An 18556-nucleotide genomic window follows, 5' to 3' on the forward strand; every position below is an offset into this window, starting at 1 on the left:
GATAAAAGATAAAAATGCACTGCTGTGAGAGTGGATGTTCAATAAAACAAGCTCTCGACATTGAGCAAAGGCAACCGCTTGTTTACATTTGCATTGCGCTTTCACTTTAAGTGAAAGCGCGATGCAAAAATAAACAAGCTGTCGCCATTGCGGAAAGCTTTTCTCCTTAATGAAAAACAAAGTGCCTACACCGACTAATGAAGGAGAGAGTGTCACGCCGGCAGTAAAAGATCCAGTCCCGGTCGGCGTGGCCAAAAGTGGACAGGGTGGCAACCAGGAGGGACTAAAAACCCTCCGGTGCAATCAACAAACTATGTGCAGCATAATCACTGACAACAAACAACACACGCCAATGAAAATTACAGGTGGAGCAGAGACATGACTTCTGAAACCGTATTGATTCCAAGAAGCCCTCACAGAGCGAGCAGCACCTGCGCGATCCAACGCCAGGCGAGACCTAAAAAAAGAAACATTCCCCGTGATCATGTAAACTTCACTCTCCGAAGCATGAACAGTGACTTCTTACAATTAATTGAACTCAGTTTTTTATTTGTCTTTAAGTGTTGCAACATAATTTCTTCACGTTTGTGTTAGAGCGAGTCTCATTGCTGCAGCTCACTAATACTCCCCAAACCTTATTTGCATGCAAGTCTACATTTAATTCTTTTCTCATTACTTCTTTTTTGATCTGTCCCTGATGCTTAAAAGAAAAATGCTGCAGTCAAGTAGAATTAGTTATTGCACAGTGCCTAAAACATTGCATGTTGTTTTTGCTTTTTAACATAATATTTTTTATATTATTCCCATCAGGCGTGATCGGTTCAAGGACACACGCTGTTTGTTGAAAAATATCATGGCTCCATGTAATATATTTAATATGTAGAGATCAACTTGAAAGACTACTACATTTCTGTGACGTGTATAGGTTTTCAAGTAGTAATAGATTATCCGCACTATTACTTGCCACAGAAAAGATCCATCTGTCATTATAAAATAAGTGTACGGGCAGTAGTGGCCTGTACCCTGCCAAAGTGGGGGGGGGGGGACCACAGGAAGTAGGCCGGAGGCAGGGAGAGGGAGGTGGGGAGGGTTTGATTACAAAAAAATAAGACGTCCGGCCAAGCACCTCATGCGCACTGAAGGGAGTGCTCACCACTTACCCACCAGCAATGTCATCCCCTGGAGCAGCCCACCAGGACTCGTCAAAGTCCTGGGGGTGGGTCCAGGGGATTAAAATAAACCAATAATAAAACGGGTTTAAAACCCGCTTTATTATTGGTTTATTTACTGGTGGCGGCAGGGGGTGGCGGTGCTCCTCATCTCAAAGGGAGCGGCCGATGCTATGTAAGGGCGGACATAATCAAGTCAGCACACCCAACTTCCAAACGTACCCGAAAGGGTGACCCAGTGACAGACACAGAAGCACAGGCTAGAGGGGCAAACTTGCTCTCAGGCTACCTTACCCACTCAACCAAGGGTTACAGAGCAAGTCAATCACAATCCCAGCTGACAAGAAATGTGCAGTTTGATAAATAAGTAATTCAGGGCCAGATGTATCAAAGGGTTTCACTCACTCAGTGTCTATGGAATAATGTGATCGTACTTATGGTCCTCAGTCCCTTTTTGCCTGCCGCTCACTGAATTGGCATTACATATGTTATTCTAGCCAAAAGTTGGCGCTAGATGCAAATAATAACTTGCTGGTGCCATCTCATGCTTAGCATCAAACTGAGCTATAGGAGGTGCGGGAAAAGAGATTCTTAGGTGAAGCCGAAAATCGCAGGCAGCGTATCATCCCAGGCTTACGCCTCCTCCAGACCACACCCATAAACCACCCCGCACACAGCGCCATAGCTCTTCCCTCTGCCTGACATTAGCGTCACAAGGTTGTGACTAGTGGAGTGACAGTGCAGGGTCATTTGCAGCAATACCTGAAGCTTTTCCATAAGGAGGTATTCACAGTAAACACAACTCATTGATAGCGGAGGTCGTGCCGTTTTTATTTTAAATCGTAAGCTCATTTAAGTTATGTTGCATGTCTTACTGCAAAATACAAAGCCTTCAGTGACTACCCTTTACCATCCTTCCATCTGAAACACAACAACATGCTGCTGAAATGTATCCATACAAGTACATGCCAACAGACCCAATTTGTAACCCATAAATGGCTTTATTTTTGCTCTCTCCTACTTAAAATTGCCCTTTGTTCTAATGTATGTCAATGGGGGAAAATAAGGTCCCCCTATTTTGTTTCAAAATATCCCTCTTCTGAGTTTTAAAATGCTAGGATGTATGTACACAAACCTGAACACATAATTCACAGAACATTGAAATGGGAGGAAATATCCCTAATTTAATATTGGTCTTCTTTCCGGTTCCTAGTTTCTGTGGGGCTAAATGGAAGTAAGCGAGATTTACTAGTAAATTTCCAATATCGATGAAGGACTGTGGGTTTGTAGCAGAACAGGTCACTACAGTATTATGGTTCAAGAAGATTTCTTGTCTAATATTGGGAATATCTTTAGGCAATACCTCTTCTGTACCTTAGTACAACCATTCTCCCTCCCATTATACCAAGGACGCAAAAACTGGTATCCCATGCTGTCAGCAAATGCACTCATTGTGGTGGAGCACGAACACATTGCATTAACCCTTTAAGCAGCTGTTTGAATGTGCTTCTGGCTGAACTGATCACGGATGGATCATTCTCCTCAAATAAAGGCGGTTTTGCTCTTGAAGTATCTGGCACCTCAGATTGGTAGGAAGACGTGTGGACTTTGTAAGTGTTCAAATCAGATGCACCAGATTTAGCGTGTTTGTTCATCTGTTTGGTGGAGATCCCTTTTTCCACAGCAATTTTCTGAGCTTGCGCACTCTTTGGTAGTGTCTCCTCCCCAATTTGAAACTTGGCTGTTTTAGTGCAAAGGATCAGATAGGTCTTGACGTCTGGAAGTGGCTGAGAAGTAGGATGTAGCTGTTGAGAGGGGACCATGGTAGGTCTTAGCGTGGAGTTTCCAGAAATCAGAAGGCCTCGCCCTCTCCGGCTATCCAAGATGAACGTGGGATGGACGGGGAGCTGGCGGCTTCCGGCTGTGGTCAAACAGTGGCATGAATCTGGATCTGCATAACAGGAAGGTGAAAGGAAAAATAAGCATTACAAGCGACGAGGCACTTTGCCAGTGTAGAATTAGTTAGTACAACACTTCAAAAGTATAAATGTTTCAAACAAGATTAGTGAAATAATGACAGCCTGTATACAACTCCAATTTTCTGGAAGAATTATTTACCGACAATCATTGACCATGCAGTTGTAGGGCCTTTGTGCGCCATATGAACATTTTCATACAAAGCTTCTGTATGTGGTGGCATTTTAAGTAATATGGTTGTAAGCATTGTGGCCTCGTCTTTATTTTGAGTGTTGTCTAAATTTTGGCTTTTGTGCAATTTCACTGTAGACATTGTTTATGAGACAGCATTTGTTCTGGGTGTGCTTGAAATGAGTGAGTGTGTCTGATTGAAGCTGTGCTCAGCTGGTAAAATCCGTCTAGCAGACAGAGGCCTGTGATGTCACATTATGACTTGTAGTAAAGAGAGCGGTGTGACCGGCATTCTGAACTGCCGAAAGCAGTGCTTAATTTGTAAACATGCACTGGTGCTGCTAACAAGTCCGGCTTAAATGTCCTGCACTCTACACTCTCACAGGCACTCATGCACCCTGCATTCACACAGAAAGAGTTGCTTACGTCTGGTGTACAGTGAATAAGAACGAGAGCAAGATGAGATCTGCCTGCTCTGGCACATTAGAGCATAGACGCAACTAAGAGTGCATAGGAAAAGAAATTAAGCATGTGAGAGAGCATTTAGGGGTAAACACTGAGGGGCTTATTTATGGGTCTTTGCGTCACTTTTGCGCTGCTGGTGTGTCACTTTTTATGACGCACCAGCGGCATAAAAAATGAGCCATATTTACAAAGTGATGCATCTAGGTAGATGCGTCGCTGTGCAAACCCCTGCACTACATTATACCTGCACCAGGTATAATGTATGCAGGGGGGGCATTCCGACGCAAGAAAGGGTTGTAGAAGTGATGCAGTGAAATCTATCAGATTTCACTGCGCCACTTCTAGGACCCAAATGCGTCAATATCTTACGCCTTCCTCATAGCAGATGTGAGACTGACGCAGGGAAATTTAACATGGGACTTGCCCATTTATAATGACCCATTGATGGAGTTGCCTCTCTTTTGTGACACACTCCAGCAATGCTTCATTTGTGCTCCTACAGATACGTCAGAAATACTGACATATTTGTAACTCCTTGCGACATGATGCATCATACTGTAAATATGACGAATCATTGGTGTCGCAAGGAGGGCACAATGAAAAGTGACGCATCACTGTTTTCTCGCAGCGATGAGTCACTTTTCATAAATGAGGGCCCAAACTACCATGGGTTATTGCCAGCAAGAATCTTGTGCACCATGTGAAGAGTCTTAAAAAATGTGTTATAGTCACTGTAAACATGTGGGGGAAGTCCAATTGTGATTTATCAGATGCGTGTTGTGGTAAATTACGTAACAGACATGGCAGCTGGGTTTTGCACAACCTAAAGGCAATAGGTAAGGTATTTGGTAAGGCAAGGGGACGGCATCCCTACAAACCTAACAGGATGAGATTGCTGCCTGAATCACCAAACTTCTCCCTTCAACTTAAGGATAGAAAGAATTTTACTTAAACTCTTCAAATGGGACTAACATGTACTAGCGGTCTTGACTTATGAAGGTAAGATCAGTGTTGCTAGTAACACCAACAATTAAGGTCATAGCAGCAGGGGCTGGGAGTGGGCCACGGTCCAGCGACTACCAATCCAAAGTCTGGGTCTAAGGATGACTCCCTAGAATGATCACCTCTGTTTTATCTGCATTCACCTTCATAACGGTTTTTCTTTAACAAGTATGCAACTGAAGCAAAACACTTCTGAAATTTTAAGGGAAAGACAGAGTTATTACCACTTTGTTGTATCAAAAATAAAGCCAAAAGAACAAATTAAAGCAACCAAACTCCAAAGAACTCCACAAGAGTGAATCAATGTCCAGGGTTTTACTTTTAAAAAGAAGAAAGTACTTTAATTCCCACACAACTAAATGCTAAACATAAAATTACAAATGTACTCAACAATGAAAATCTAACCCTGTCCCCAATATATGCAGGTTACCCAATGTTTTTTAGATTGATGTTAGAATAGTTCATTTTAACCTCCCAGCATATGAATTTCTTCAGTTGTGTGAGATTTTAGTAAACATCATGTATTTCAATTCTTTATTTGTTTATTTTTTAATACATTTGGATAGGAGTCTATTTGCCACACATTAATTTATCTTGTACAGTTTAAAGATACTTTGAGCCTGCTCAAAGTAAATCACAGGCTTTAAAACAAATATATTATAGATGTTTAAATTGATGTTCTATTCTGGGTTTTTTTAATGAACATATTTTACTTTTGAAATATTTAAAAAATAATTATTGTATATTTTGAAATATTTGTGGCAATTAAATAAATATGAAATATGTTTTCATTTTAAACTGAGATTAATATTCATACAGTTTTTCGTGTTTGACTATTTAATATAAATTAATATTATTGTATATTTTTATTTAGGAATTATTTTTCTGTTTCAAATAATATTATGTCATTTATAATTGAATAATTTTATTTTTTAATTACACTCATTTTTGGATTGTTATATGTGTTTTTATTTTATTATTTAATACATTCATGTTCATATGCTATTTCTTCAGGCTTTATATATATTTTAAAGATATTAATTTTATTAAAATGTATTTTACTTTTATTTTAAATTAAATTAATTAAATATACATGCTTACTATTATGTTAATATTTTGTACCATAATATTTTTGACCAAAATATTTTTGTACTTACACTATAAACATGTAAAATCGATATTTATGTGGTCAGTGTGTTTATCACAATATTTTTGCACCACAATATTTTAGTGGTTTTATATTTCATCATACAACCTTAACTAGCAATGTCCCTGTGTGGACTTATGGGAAAATAAAACCCTTTTTATAATAAGCAAGGGTAAAACTACAGGCTTTCTCAAGTCGTTCACAAAGTAAAATAAGAAAGCTACTGTTTTTGTCACCGCATATTAAAATCAATAAAGTAAGCCTATTGGCTTTAACATGAACATAAACGTGATCATGTAGTCTCTGTCTACAGAGACCCAGCAAACAACTTTGGCACTCCCAAAGTATACATTGGCATGAACATAAATTCTCCCTTAGGACACCAAGCATTCATGTGGCCAGGTCTAAAAGGTACCTGTTCTAAACCACCTCCTTTTGCATTTGTTATAGAGGTCACAATGTAGAACCACTTACTACTTTATTTGTCAAATGGTTTAAAATATAATGCCCCCATGGTGTTTGTCATGGAATTCACATAAAAATTATCTTCCCATTATTTTTGACTGAGGATTCACAATGCAAAATGCCACCTTATTGCATTTGTCAGAGGGCTCACAATGTAAAGCTCCTTCAAATGGTGTTTGTGAAGGACTTCTCAATATAAAACTCTCCCTTTGTCAGATAGTTCACTTCATATTTCAATGAAGAAATCCTGTTTGTGTCAGAAGTTAATAGCCTAAATTGTGTCAATTGGGGGTCTTTCACCATTGGTGCCTTGGTTCCTCCGTAAACAGACCCTCAAACTGGGAAACAAGTGTCCCTTTTAACATTTGCCAATAATGGCAAGTAATTACAGCCCTCTAAGGTTCATTCAGGGACGTGTTTTGTGTTAGAATCTCAAAACATACCAAAACATAATATTAACGCTCAATTAATCAGTGTCCTGCCAGTGCTTTTTCTTTTAAATGGAAAACTTCTTTAGTGCACACACAAATAACTGCTATAATCAAAATGAAAAGTATTTTCAAGTTTTTGGGTGGAATTACAAGTTGGAACCCTTCTTTAGGGTCCCTGCATATTAACAAGGGTTCAAATCACGAACCTAAGAAATATCAGAAGAAGCAACTATCTGGGAAAATGTAGTCTGTACCCTTAATCCCTGAGGTACCATGTGACAGTTTGCACACAAGTAGGGCCTCATCGTAAAAAACAGCAGCAGTCTTATGCCTATAGGTTCTTTTTGGAAGACCTGGGGCTTTTCAGAATCAAAATGGTATGGGCTTAGCCATGTTGTTCAAAATATAAAATGAGATGCCTTCTACCTAGTTAGGCTATTTACTCTAATATGAACACGAGCATGACAATCTGGTATTTACCACAAGAGACCCAACAAACAATTCGGACAGACCCAAAGTTTACATTGTGTGGCCAAACTCATATATATATATATATATATATATATATATATATATATATATATATATATATATATATATATATATATATATATACACACACATACACACACTAAGTTCTTTCCTATTGCATTCAATAGCTATGTCAGAGATTTGACAATGTAACATCCACGCAAAGTGTATGTGCCGATTATTCAAAATGTAAAGCCTCGTGCTATGATTTGTGTCAAGAAGTTCATAATGTAAAACTGTTTTCTGTTGCATTTCAAGTTCACCTAAATTCCATTCCTACTGCATTTGTCATAGGGTTCACATTATAAATCCCCCTGCCTAAGGTGTTTGGAAAAGGAGTTTCCCATTGTATTTGGCAAAGTGTTCACAAAGTAAGGACACCACTTCATAGGATTTTTGGAGAGCAGTTCCATTTGGATCTATTGCATTTAACACAAGTTTTCCACAAGAAAAAATAAAGGCCTGCTGCCTCTGTCATAACTTTACATAACAAACAGATCAAATCAGACCTATGGCATCTGACATAACATTTCACAGTTAACAATCAGGCCTGCAGCCTTGATCATTGCTTTGTCACCCCCAAACAAGGCCTATCATATTGAGTGTAATCTGAGAAATACAAGCACTCATTTTCAGCACAAGCACAAAACTTCCGCCCAATCAAATCCAGTATTGATTGGGTAGATCCGCTTGTGGGCAGAGCCAAAGCCATTCTCTCAGTAGTGCGTTTTAAATCTCTTTTTCTTTTGATCACATAAGGTCATGCTACAGATGTGCAGTCAAACCAGACCTAATAAGATAGGTACCGGTGCTCACAGTTTTGTGTAGGAGACTGCAGTACACTGCAACAACTGACCATGCCCACTTCCACATCAGCAAATCCTATTCGCCAGCGTAACCGCTGCCTTTTGCTTTTAGTGCTAGGCTGCTGGCACTGCTGTTGTCTGCAAGTTGGTACATTGTGACTGTGGGGTTAGGCAATGGGTGCTTTGTGGTTTAGCCCAGAGTCTCAGGTTCAGTGCTACAAATTCCCACAAAAGATCAAACCTTTCAATATCCTCTTTGACAAAAATATTCAAGGCAGTACACAATCTTGTTGGAAACATTTCATGAAAAGCTGAGGTTTCTTGCGGAAAGCAATTTACAAGAAGAGCAAAGGAATGTACTTCAATAATTTAGAGCATGGGTACTCACAAATATTTTCCCGGGGCTGCAAAGTTTGGTCTTTGGTGTGACCGAGGGCCGCACTGATGCCAGCGGGGGTGTAAAGTCGGAGAAGGGGAAGCAAAGCATGTATATCTAGTGGCTGAACTCAATTGCGCAATGTGAAACCAGAAAACCTGGGATGAATCCTGGCTTCTCCACTTGACCAAATTGTGTGACCCTGGGCAATTGTTTTATTTCAATTTCCCTCCTTTTTCTTCATTGTCACATATAAGCGGAACTCGAAATACATGACTTCAGGATGTGTGCTGTTCAAAACAATCTCCTGTGCTTGGATGTTAGTGCGGAGTCGAGTAAACAGTAGCCCAGTGCTGCTGCTGCCCAGGGGGCCGCATGTAAAGTCAGGAGGGCCGCATGCGACCCCCCGGGCCCTACTTTGAGTATCACTGATTTAGAGTGACGCTGAAACATGATTGGATGACAATCACATACAAATTGACATTAGTCATTGATCATCAGAACTACCTCCACCAGGACAGGACTGACCGTAGCCTGCATTGGGCGTATCCAGGGTGGCTGGAAGGGTGGGGGCCAATTTTGGAGTGGTGGAGGCTGATTTTGCTGCAGTGCTACAATATCGGCATCCCGTAACAAAAGCAGCAGTGCTTTGGGCCGGTTTAGTTAAGCAGCAGTGCTTCACACGTGCACCCTTGCCCAAACCCCCCCTCCCCCCCCCCCCACCCCGGGGGCTTGTAGGATAAAATTGCCAGAATTGCTCTGTGTTCTCAGTCCGGCCCACCGGCAGAAATCAACTACAGAATAGCATGTGAGTAGGAAAAGAGCAGGGGAAATATAATATACTATATAATATATAAAGTAATATAAATATAGATTTGCTAATGTTCCCTGCACATATTTTGTGTTCATTATTTATCTGTTTGATGCTTGTTTTGACATCTTGGTTCATGTACTTTTTCTATGGATATATGCAGTAGTGGCCGGCAATGCTCCTGTGTGGGGGCGGGTGTGAGGGGTTGCGGGGGGGATTCTCGGGGGTTGTCATGGGAGGGGTCACAGGGAAATAAAAAAATAAATAAAAGTAAACGTACCTGTCTGCCGGGTCCCGCGTCTTCTTGGCTTCTGCTCTCCTGCTTTCCTGCCTCCTACAGGAACAGGAAGCAGGCAGCCAGGCTCCCTCCCCAAAGCCAATCACAACGCTGCAAGTAGCTTTGTGAATGGTCGGGATGCCGCCCAGCCAGGGGCTAATGGAGTGGCCATGTTCTCCATGCAGGCTGCAATGCAGCCTGCATAGAAAAGGGCAGAGTGCGCATGACTGATTTGGGCGGCCAGAGAGGGCTGACCAAACAATCTTTACGCACTCAGGAGTGGGTAAACCACTCCTCCCCTGCCCTGCTCAAAGAGCACAGCAGCCTCGCCCACCCGCCCGCAATGCGCAAAACAAATTTAAAATGGTAATAACTCAAAGTTATTACCATTTTATGTTTTTGCTTTCTCACACTGCGAGAAAGCAGTGGGGCGACGCTCCTCCGCCCTAGTGGAGGAGCCGCCCCTGGATATATGATAAATTGATATTTAGGAAATAGCAATTTCCATTTGACATAACAGCAACTAGTGGTATCTTCTTGTGCAGCCTTGAGAAAGATAATTTTGACTGAAAGTGAGGGACACAACACGAATAATCTATTTGATTGGACCTGTTCTCAGAAAGTTTGAGTTGAGTTTTCACAAAGCATTTTTCACTGCACAGAAAATCACCAGTAAGGTTTTTAGAATTTTAAGGAACGTTGGAATTGTCACTATAATATCCTTCCAAATACAGCCTTAATGCAATGCAACTACTGGAACTTAAAATCACAATGATGGCTGCTTGAGGATAAACAAAGACATAAAACTGGTGTGTATATTCATCATCAAATGCTCTTCGAGATATATATTAAAAAGTTATAAAATTGGGAGCAGCCAGGTCTTTAATGGCGAGTTACCTATCTTAGCACTATGGACTCAGGAGTGTGAATTTGAAGGAAATTAAAAATTGGCCCAGCCTAGATTGAAGTGCTTTATATTGGTGGTATGGAGTTTTTGCTCACGGAAGCTGAGATCTGAGACATAAATGGTTTAATGCGCTATGGACATTGCTTTTAAAGTAATATGTCTAAGCACAAGCAGTCGTTGTAGAGACTGAAATGTAGGTGAAATGGCAGGACCTCATATTAGACGTGTTTGATGGCTTAGTGAACTGTGGTTCACCTAATTGATATTGAAAATATTTATAGAGCGCATTGTTTACCCGGAGGCATCATGGCGCTAACTGTGAACCTAATGGCAAAAGGGTTAGTTGGTGAAAAGCCAGGTTTTTAGCCTGTTCCTAAAAGCCAGAAGCTCTGGTGTAGATTTTAAAAAGAGAGGGAGACCATTCCATATAGTGGCCGTGTTTCTAACAAAGCCCCTGCCACCCCATGACTTCCGTTTGTAGGGGGGGACTACCAGATTCTTGGAGGAACTGGATCTTCAAGATCTTTTAGGGACGTACCAGGTTAGGTTTCTTTATAAGTAATCTGGGCCAGTTCCATACAATGCTTTGTGCGCAAGGCACAATGCTTTAAACGTAATCTGTTTTTTAGCCAATGCAACAGTTTTAGTGCAAGAGATGCAGATTCGAACCTCTGTATTCTATAAAGCATTGCAGCTGAGCATGTTGTGTACAGTTTGCAGTCTTTTAAGAAGACATTTTTGAAGACCTTGGAGGAGTCCATTGCAGTAGTCTAGGCCGGCCAGTACAAGAGCAGTAACAACTGTTTTTGGTAGGTCAAAGGAAAGTAAGTGGGAGATCTTTTTGATTGTTTTTCAGATGTAAAAAGCAGAGGAGACCAGGTGATTAATTTGATCTTGAATTGTGAGCCTATCATCAATCATTACCCCAAGATTCTTCACCTTGCTATTTGGTTTGGGCAAGTCCCCCAGCTCTTGTGGCCACCATGAAGGCAACCTGTGGTTCACCTCATGGCCACATGTTTGAATCTTAGTGGATACAATCAGCCTTTCATATTCCTAATGTCAATAAAATTAGTTCTATTTAGTTGGGTAACACTATCCACCTGTTATTTAGCTCGAAGATACCTCTTTGAGTAAGCATGCTCTTTACAAATGTTGTGTTGTGTAGATTAGGCAGTTGTTACACAGCTGCATTCTGGATTCCTTGTAGCTCCCATATCACTTGGTGGGATTCTCCGAGGTGTATACCATTGGTCAGTGGCGGCTGGCACAGGTAAGTGCGGTGAAGCGGAGCGGGGGCAGGGCAGGGCGGGGCGGGGAGTCAACAGATGACGGAATGGGTCAAATTAAATAAATAAACAAAACCTATTCCGTCGTCTGTCTACGTCTGAAGAGCCCTATTAAGGGCGAAACCAGTCCTGGGTTGCTTGTGTTCAGGGTCAGGGAGGACCTGGCCTGGCAGTTCTGGCTGGCCGATTCGCATAAGAAGCAGGGTAAAAACTGATTTGCATATAGCTGGGTCCACACTGAGGTGGTCTAGTGGGCGAAAACAGATGGATTGCGCGGCATGGGGGATTGTCAGTGGCTGAGATTAAGTCAAGCATTCCATCTATCTCCTTGTTTTTTCAGTCAAGAGAAAATGGTCAGAGCAGAAGGGAGATAGAGTTAGATGATAGGTGTGTTAGGGAGGAAGAAATCCTGCAAAGACCAGTGCTGTGTACATGACATATTAAACTTGTAAATGTGATTTGATAATTGTATGCAGGCAGCTTTTTCAATCAGCTGGACTTGAAGAGGCCCATTGGACAATGAGCAATAACTGAATGGGAGCAGTGGGTCAGTGCCAAGGTTGTTTTAGCATATATTTGGTGCAGACAATATGAGACCAGGTTCCAGTGAGTGGTTGGTGATACCTCTGGCCTGACAGCTGATCTACGGAGGCACAAATATTGACATTAACTAGCATGAAAATTATTATGCCTGCAGGCATGACAAAGTCATGCACACCATATCTGCACAGACAACAATTTTTCTTATTTCTAGTGCCATAGAATCGTTCTGCAGGTAAAGGACATGAGCAATTCTAGACGTAAATATTGTTGTCCTGCATGATAGTAAAATTATCAGGCCTGGCCAAACTCTGAGTTAGACAATAGCTAGATGTATGCCTAAATTTTAAAAGGGAAATTGTTTCGGTTATGGCCTACATATCTCTCCTGATGGAGAATGTGAATTACATCTCAGCTTTGTTCCTGGCAGTGTAATGCAGAGTGAGTGAACAGGAAGCCCAGGTGTGAATATGATCAGGAGCGCGTTGTTTCCTTTGCACTCTGTTCAATGTTAGACACTTGCAGTCAACTTTGAGTCAAAAGAGGAAAGGACAGGCTCTCCAATGTTCTAAGACAGGGCCAATCAGCCCTTCTTTTTGATGACACATTCCTGGTTCTTCATGGTTTTCATCTGGTGGAGGTGCATGTCTCAAGTAGAGTCGACCTGGCCTATATTTCTTAGTTTACAAAGCAGAAAAACAACATCCTAAGTTTGAGTTAGGTTTTCTAGTTTATTAGTGCACAAGAAGTTACAGAATGGTTTGTTCTTTGAGGAATGCCTCCACGTTTCAATGTAGTTTCTCTATATGTACAACATATATAGATTCCAGGAACATGAATTGATCTCGTTCCTATTCTCGACATGTTAAATCAGCTGCTTGGGAAGTGCTCCTCGTCAGTTTCTCACTCTAAAAGGTTTCACTCCCAATCTAACAGGTTCCCGAAGTGCCCCTGATCTTGCAGTAGAAAATCACTGAAAGTTTACCATCAGTAAACACACATAAAACGGAGGCTGTTGGAGGTATAGCTTCGACTGTGTGAGGAGCAGCTGTGCGCTGCACTTGGCATACACAGTTGCATACTGTCTCCAGTGCCCTTCTCACGCTGTGTACAAATGACCATTTCACAATGTTCAAAGTATGATGGGACCAGGGATGGACAGGCCTTTTACTCCACTGGGCATTTCCCTGGTGGGCTGGAGCCATTAAAGGGCAGCTTTGAAAGTCCTTGGTCGCTCCTGGTGCTTCTGTCACTTTCCCCATCTCTCCGAAACTCATTGTAGCAGGCAGGGGGAGGCTTCAAGAGAGAGCGAAATAGAAGGAGGGAAGGTAGAAAGAATGGGATCAAAGATAGATGAGGGAGGAGAGAGAGAAAGAGAAAGAGAGAGAGAGAGAATATGGATGGATGGATGGAAAGAGAGAGATTGCACATGGAAACAGAGGAAGCCTGCTGTATTTAGTTCCCCAGTCTGGTCCTGAATTGGACCACCAGCAGGGGTAGTTCATTCGCTGGTTTGAGCTTAGCCATCTAGACTAGCTGACAGCTAGAATTCCCAGGTACCCACTATTTTATTATCAGTCACTAGAGTACTCATGGACCTCAAAGCACGCCAAAAGGGAGAGTGCTGGGTGCGACCAGTGCTTCAAAAGCAAGCTATGCAGTGGAAGATAGACCTCACTGAATCCTCGCTGGCTCTCCACATAGATGCAGATGAACGGACCAGGAATAATTCAAAGGAAAGGGTGTAGGGCGAGTCTACTTACAGCCCGACAAAATGTTCACAATCAAGGATGAATGTCAAGCCAATGTGTTACGTAAGTCTTTCAATAATATCTTAAATCTTAAATATATTAATTCTGCAAATGTTAATCAAAAAATAGAAATCACATAATTTGTAATATATTACTGTAACAACATAATGACATTAAATCTCACAATGAGAATATAATATCACATAGAAGCTGGTTATAGAGTAAAGCAGATAGTAAGTACAACATAGCAAAGAAACAAGAACCGCTGACAAATCACTTTACACGATGCTTCTAAAGCACCGGAAACAAAAAGGCGTGACAATTACAATACAACATCACCAATACAATGATGGAAAGGTTTTCCAGCTAGTGCTTAAAAAGCTTGAAAAAGACACTGTATCAAAATGGAGAATCCAAGTCTTTACTTTATATCTTTAGTTTTGCAGCTCTAAAGGTAACACCCAGGTAATTTAACAACAGTGACCAAAATGCCTGTAAAGAAAGAAAGGGAGCAGTGTCTCAAAATGTGTGTGTCTGTGTGATAACAGAGACATGAGCGGTACACCCCACTCTGGATTTAAAGGTGAACACAGGCATGCAAGCACAAGGCCACACAGGGTCCAGCACTGACCACGATTAACTCTCAATCCAGTGAACTGGTTAGCCAATGAGGTGGTGGACCACCGCACTCAACAAGGTCAAGGGAGCAACAAAAATGGCACGGGTTGCTCTCACCAGGCAGGGTCAGCAACTATCTCATCTTTACTTGTAGCAATAGATGTCTCAGGCCATCCTCTTCAAACCCTGGTGAAGATACAAGATGAATAGTTTACACAGCAAAGAACCTCTTGCTTCACTATTTCCCTGTTCTTCTTTGTTGATGTACTGAGGGCCGGCGCTAGGCATGGGCCGTGTGGGCAGCTGCCCAAGGCCCCGTACCAATGTGCAGAGTCAGACCACGGCATGAAAGGTGCCACCTTGCAAGTGCGCCACTTTAGGAGGCCCCCTCCCCTGGTCTCACTGCTATGGTGTAGCAAGGGGAACCCTAGTGGAGGGCCCCCCTCCCCGTTTGCGAACTCCGGTTTGTCTGGCAATTAGGCCTCCACCCCCCCACCCAAGCAGAGGTACGGCGGGATGCTATTGCCCTTCTGTTTAGCTCCCTGGCAGCATGGAGATACGCAACCCTCACACCTTCATCCCTTGATGAGCTGTTAAGAGGTGTTTGTAGGTGGCTGAGAGGGAGGAACTGCAGCTTCAGGAGCAAGATGCAAACAGCCCCGAATGGCTCAAATCTGTGCAAATTAGAGGGGGGGCCTCGCACATTCCCCTTCAGCCCACGGCCCCAAAAATCCTAGAAGCGGCCCTGGATGTACTGCAAGGGGAGATGTTGTTTTTCTTTCATATCGATGCATGTTTAAGTTACACCATCCATTGTTTATCCGGGTTAGAATTCTGCTATCTTGGCACAGCCTCGCTTTAAAGTGCAACGCCATTTCAAAGCATTTCTTCGGTACCCGTAGTCCGCGAGGACAACTGAGGATTCTTTTCGGAGCAGTGGAACTGGGACATTTCTGCTTAAGAGGAGGATATAAATAAAACCGAGCCATGGAAGGTGCAGAGGGAAAGGGCCTGATGGATCACTGCGTCCAAGGCCCTGCGATGGAGCCTTAATACTCCCCACGCCCTTGTCCTCATTGCGCCATCTGGGGTGTGCGCGAGGCACCGCAGTGACGTATCAAGCGGCCCTGCGTGCAGCCTGCACTTGCACTGTAGATTCTACAGCTCTAAAAATAGCACAGTATCTGATCTTAGCTTCTTAGATTATGTTCCATTTCCATGTTTTAACACTGATACACTTATTCGTGGGCTAATATAGCATTTTTGTTGATTAATACGTACTTCATGCGTAATGTGTTTTTTAGCCATATTTCATAGATAAATGTCACTCTTTGCTTGCCCCCTGATCCGCAGAAGATCATCTCGGATTCAGATAAACTGGAACTAAGTATAGTATACTTAATTATGATAGAGGAATGGGGCATATTTACAAGCCCCATTCGCCACCGGAGCGACGCTTTTTTGATGCTCCGGTGGGGTAGCGCCATTTCCCATATTTAGAAGGTGGCGCTAAATCACTTAACTTGGCTTAACACAACCTTTTAAAATGCCCCTATCCGCAGCAAAGGGGCGGGCAATGGGTTTTGCAGTCGGCGTTCCACCGCAACACCCATTGCTTTTTGACGCTGCCCAGATTTACAAGGCTGGGGCAGTGCCAAAAGTAAACGCCAGGGAATACCTGGTCTTAGCATGGCAATATAAGAGGAGAAATTATTAATTTCTCCTAGTTTTTTTGCTCTTTCTATGTGTGCTGCATTCACACATAGAAAGAGCAAATAGTCATGAATGATTGTTTATGTGCACATAAACAACAATCACCCCTGCAGCGAAGGCACCCTTGCAACATGGCGCCAGGGTGCCTGCGCTGGCACTAGGCAGATTTTTGTGCATCAACGCTAGGGTAAACACAAGTGTGCATCCCTGCATTTTAAAAATATTGACGTGCGGCATTGCCAAATTTGGCATAGCACCGCGCTCCAACATTATTTTGTAAATATGCACCCTACTTTCTTTCCACAGCTCAGGCAAGTTGTGAAATAAGCAAACATTACATTAGCAAAATGATCCTTGCAATTGTAAAACATAAGTAAAAAATAAACCCGAGTCAGTCAAATATCCAGATGATAAAGTATTGGCCCAATTCACAGGGAAATGTATAAATTGGCACTCACAGATTTACACCTCCACGCAAGTGTAGATGTATTACTTTCTGGAAAACACAAATATACCTTGGAATATGCATGGAAAATGGAGTCAGGCTAAAGTTACTGGGGCCATATTGACAAGCAGCTTGCGCTGTCGATGCATCACTTTTTTTGACAGACCGGCAGCGCAGTTTGATGCTCCATATTTACAAGGCCATGTAAAGTCACCCTGCGTGGCTTTTCGTGGCCTTGTAAATACTGCCCCTTTTCATGCAGCACTTTGCATGAAAGGGGCGTGCCATGGTTGTTGGTGTGGATGTTCCCACGCAACACCCATGGATTCTGCAGCATTCCCAGATTTACAACGTTTCGTAATCCTGACAATGCATCAGAAGCCTACGCCTCCCCAGGAGCGGCATAAGGAGCGCAATGAGGAGAAATACTTTTATTTCTCCTTGTTTTTCCTCTTTCTATGAGTGCTGCATTCTGCAGCACACATAGGAAGAGGAAAACACCCCTCGTAATTGTTTTTGTGCAGGAAGGTGTCCCTTCCTGCACAAAAACAATCATCCCCACCATGCAGGCACCCTTGCACCATGTGCCTGCTTTGGCACATGGCAGCCATTTGTGCGCCAGCACAGGGGAGAGATCAGGGATCCATCATATTGTTGTAAATATGACACATCCCTGTGCATTGAAAGTAAAGCAGCATGGCGTACTCAAATGGCTTGCGGCACTGCACTGAGTTACTTTCTTGTAAATAAGGCCCACTATGTGTATTCCTGGGGAGGCCATATGACATCCTAGAGGGATCATATTCCAGTTGTGCAGAGTTGACCATAGTGAACAGCTTTGCACACAGGGAACAGTGTCTTCTGTGCAAACACTCATTTTTTGTGGGGTTTTTCAGGGCCGGCTTTAGCACTGGTGGTCCCTGGTGCAGCAATTTTTGTTGGCGCCCTCCCAATGACCACCTCCACCATAGATTCCCTCACCACCACCCTTTAACAGTGCCCCTCAAATCTCCACAGCCACTCTCTCTCTCTCATATATTTATTTTGTTTTATAGTACCACTCATGCCAGTGTAAGATATCAGTATAATCTAAGACACAGGTGTAGGAGAGTAGGGTCTGCTTTCTATGTTCACCCCCACTTTTTGCTTTTGCTTTACTGGTTTTCGACTTAGATGTGGCTGTGGGCCTGCTAATCAGACCCACAGCCCTGCTGTTCTCTCTCTAAATTGATACTATGTACTTTAGGTGCATAACCCATTTGGATAGGATCACCTTATTGGCCCCTGTACAATGTACCTTAGGTACCCAGGGCATAGGTGTACCCTAGGCCTACCAGGGGCTGCAGCATGTATTATGCCACCCCTGGCCTGGCCTTCCATTATGACACAACTGGCTGATCACTCAGCTGGGGCAAGGTCGTGTAATCACTCCTTGCTTAGGTGTAGTATTCCTATACCTAACTTACATATAGACACATGTGTACCTATCAGCCACTCCTATGGCAGGCCTTAACAATCCTGGAGGCAGAGTGCTCGGTAACATGTGAGATGGTGCTCTAGCATGAGCTGAGCTTGTCTGCAGCTTTCGGAACCATGTCCTTATAGCTGTTCTATGATATAGCCTACCAAATACTCTTAAAGTGCCTTATAATCTTAAACGGTTAT

General features: G+C 42.6%; 1 protein-coding gene across 1 annotated transcript in view; it reads right to left on the reverse strand.

The window, feature by feature from the left end:
• Positions 1-1979: 1979 nt before the first annotated feature.
• Positions 1980-18556, reverse strand: part of LOC146868143 (uncharacterized) — a 43342-nt gene continuing 26765 nt past the window's right edge. The window contains exon 2 of the mRNA XM_085609018.1: positions 1980-3120. Within this exon, the coding sequence (XP_085465144.1) occupies positions 2618-3120 (503 nt within the window). The 3' untranslated portion in view covers positions 1980-2617. The remainder of the gene's footprint in view (positions 3121-18556) is intronic.

Source organism: Triturus cristatus, chromosome 1_2 (genome assembly GCF_964204655.1).
Source record: "Triturus cristatus chromosome 1_2, aTriCri1.1, whole genome shotgun sequence".
Taxonomy (NCBI): domain Eukaryota; kingdom Metazoa; phylum Chordata; class Amphibia; order Caudata; family Salamandridae; genus Triturus; species Triturus cristatus.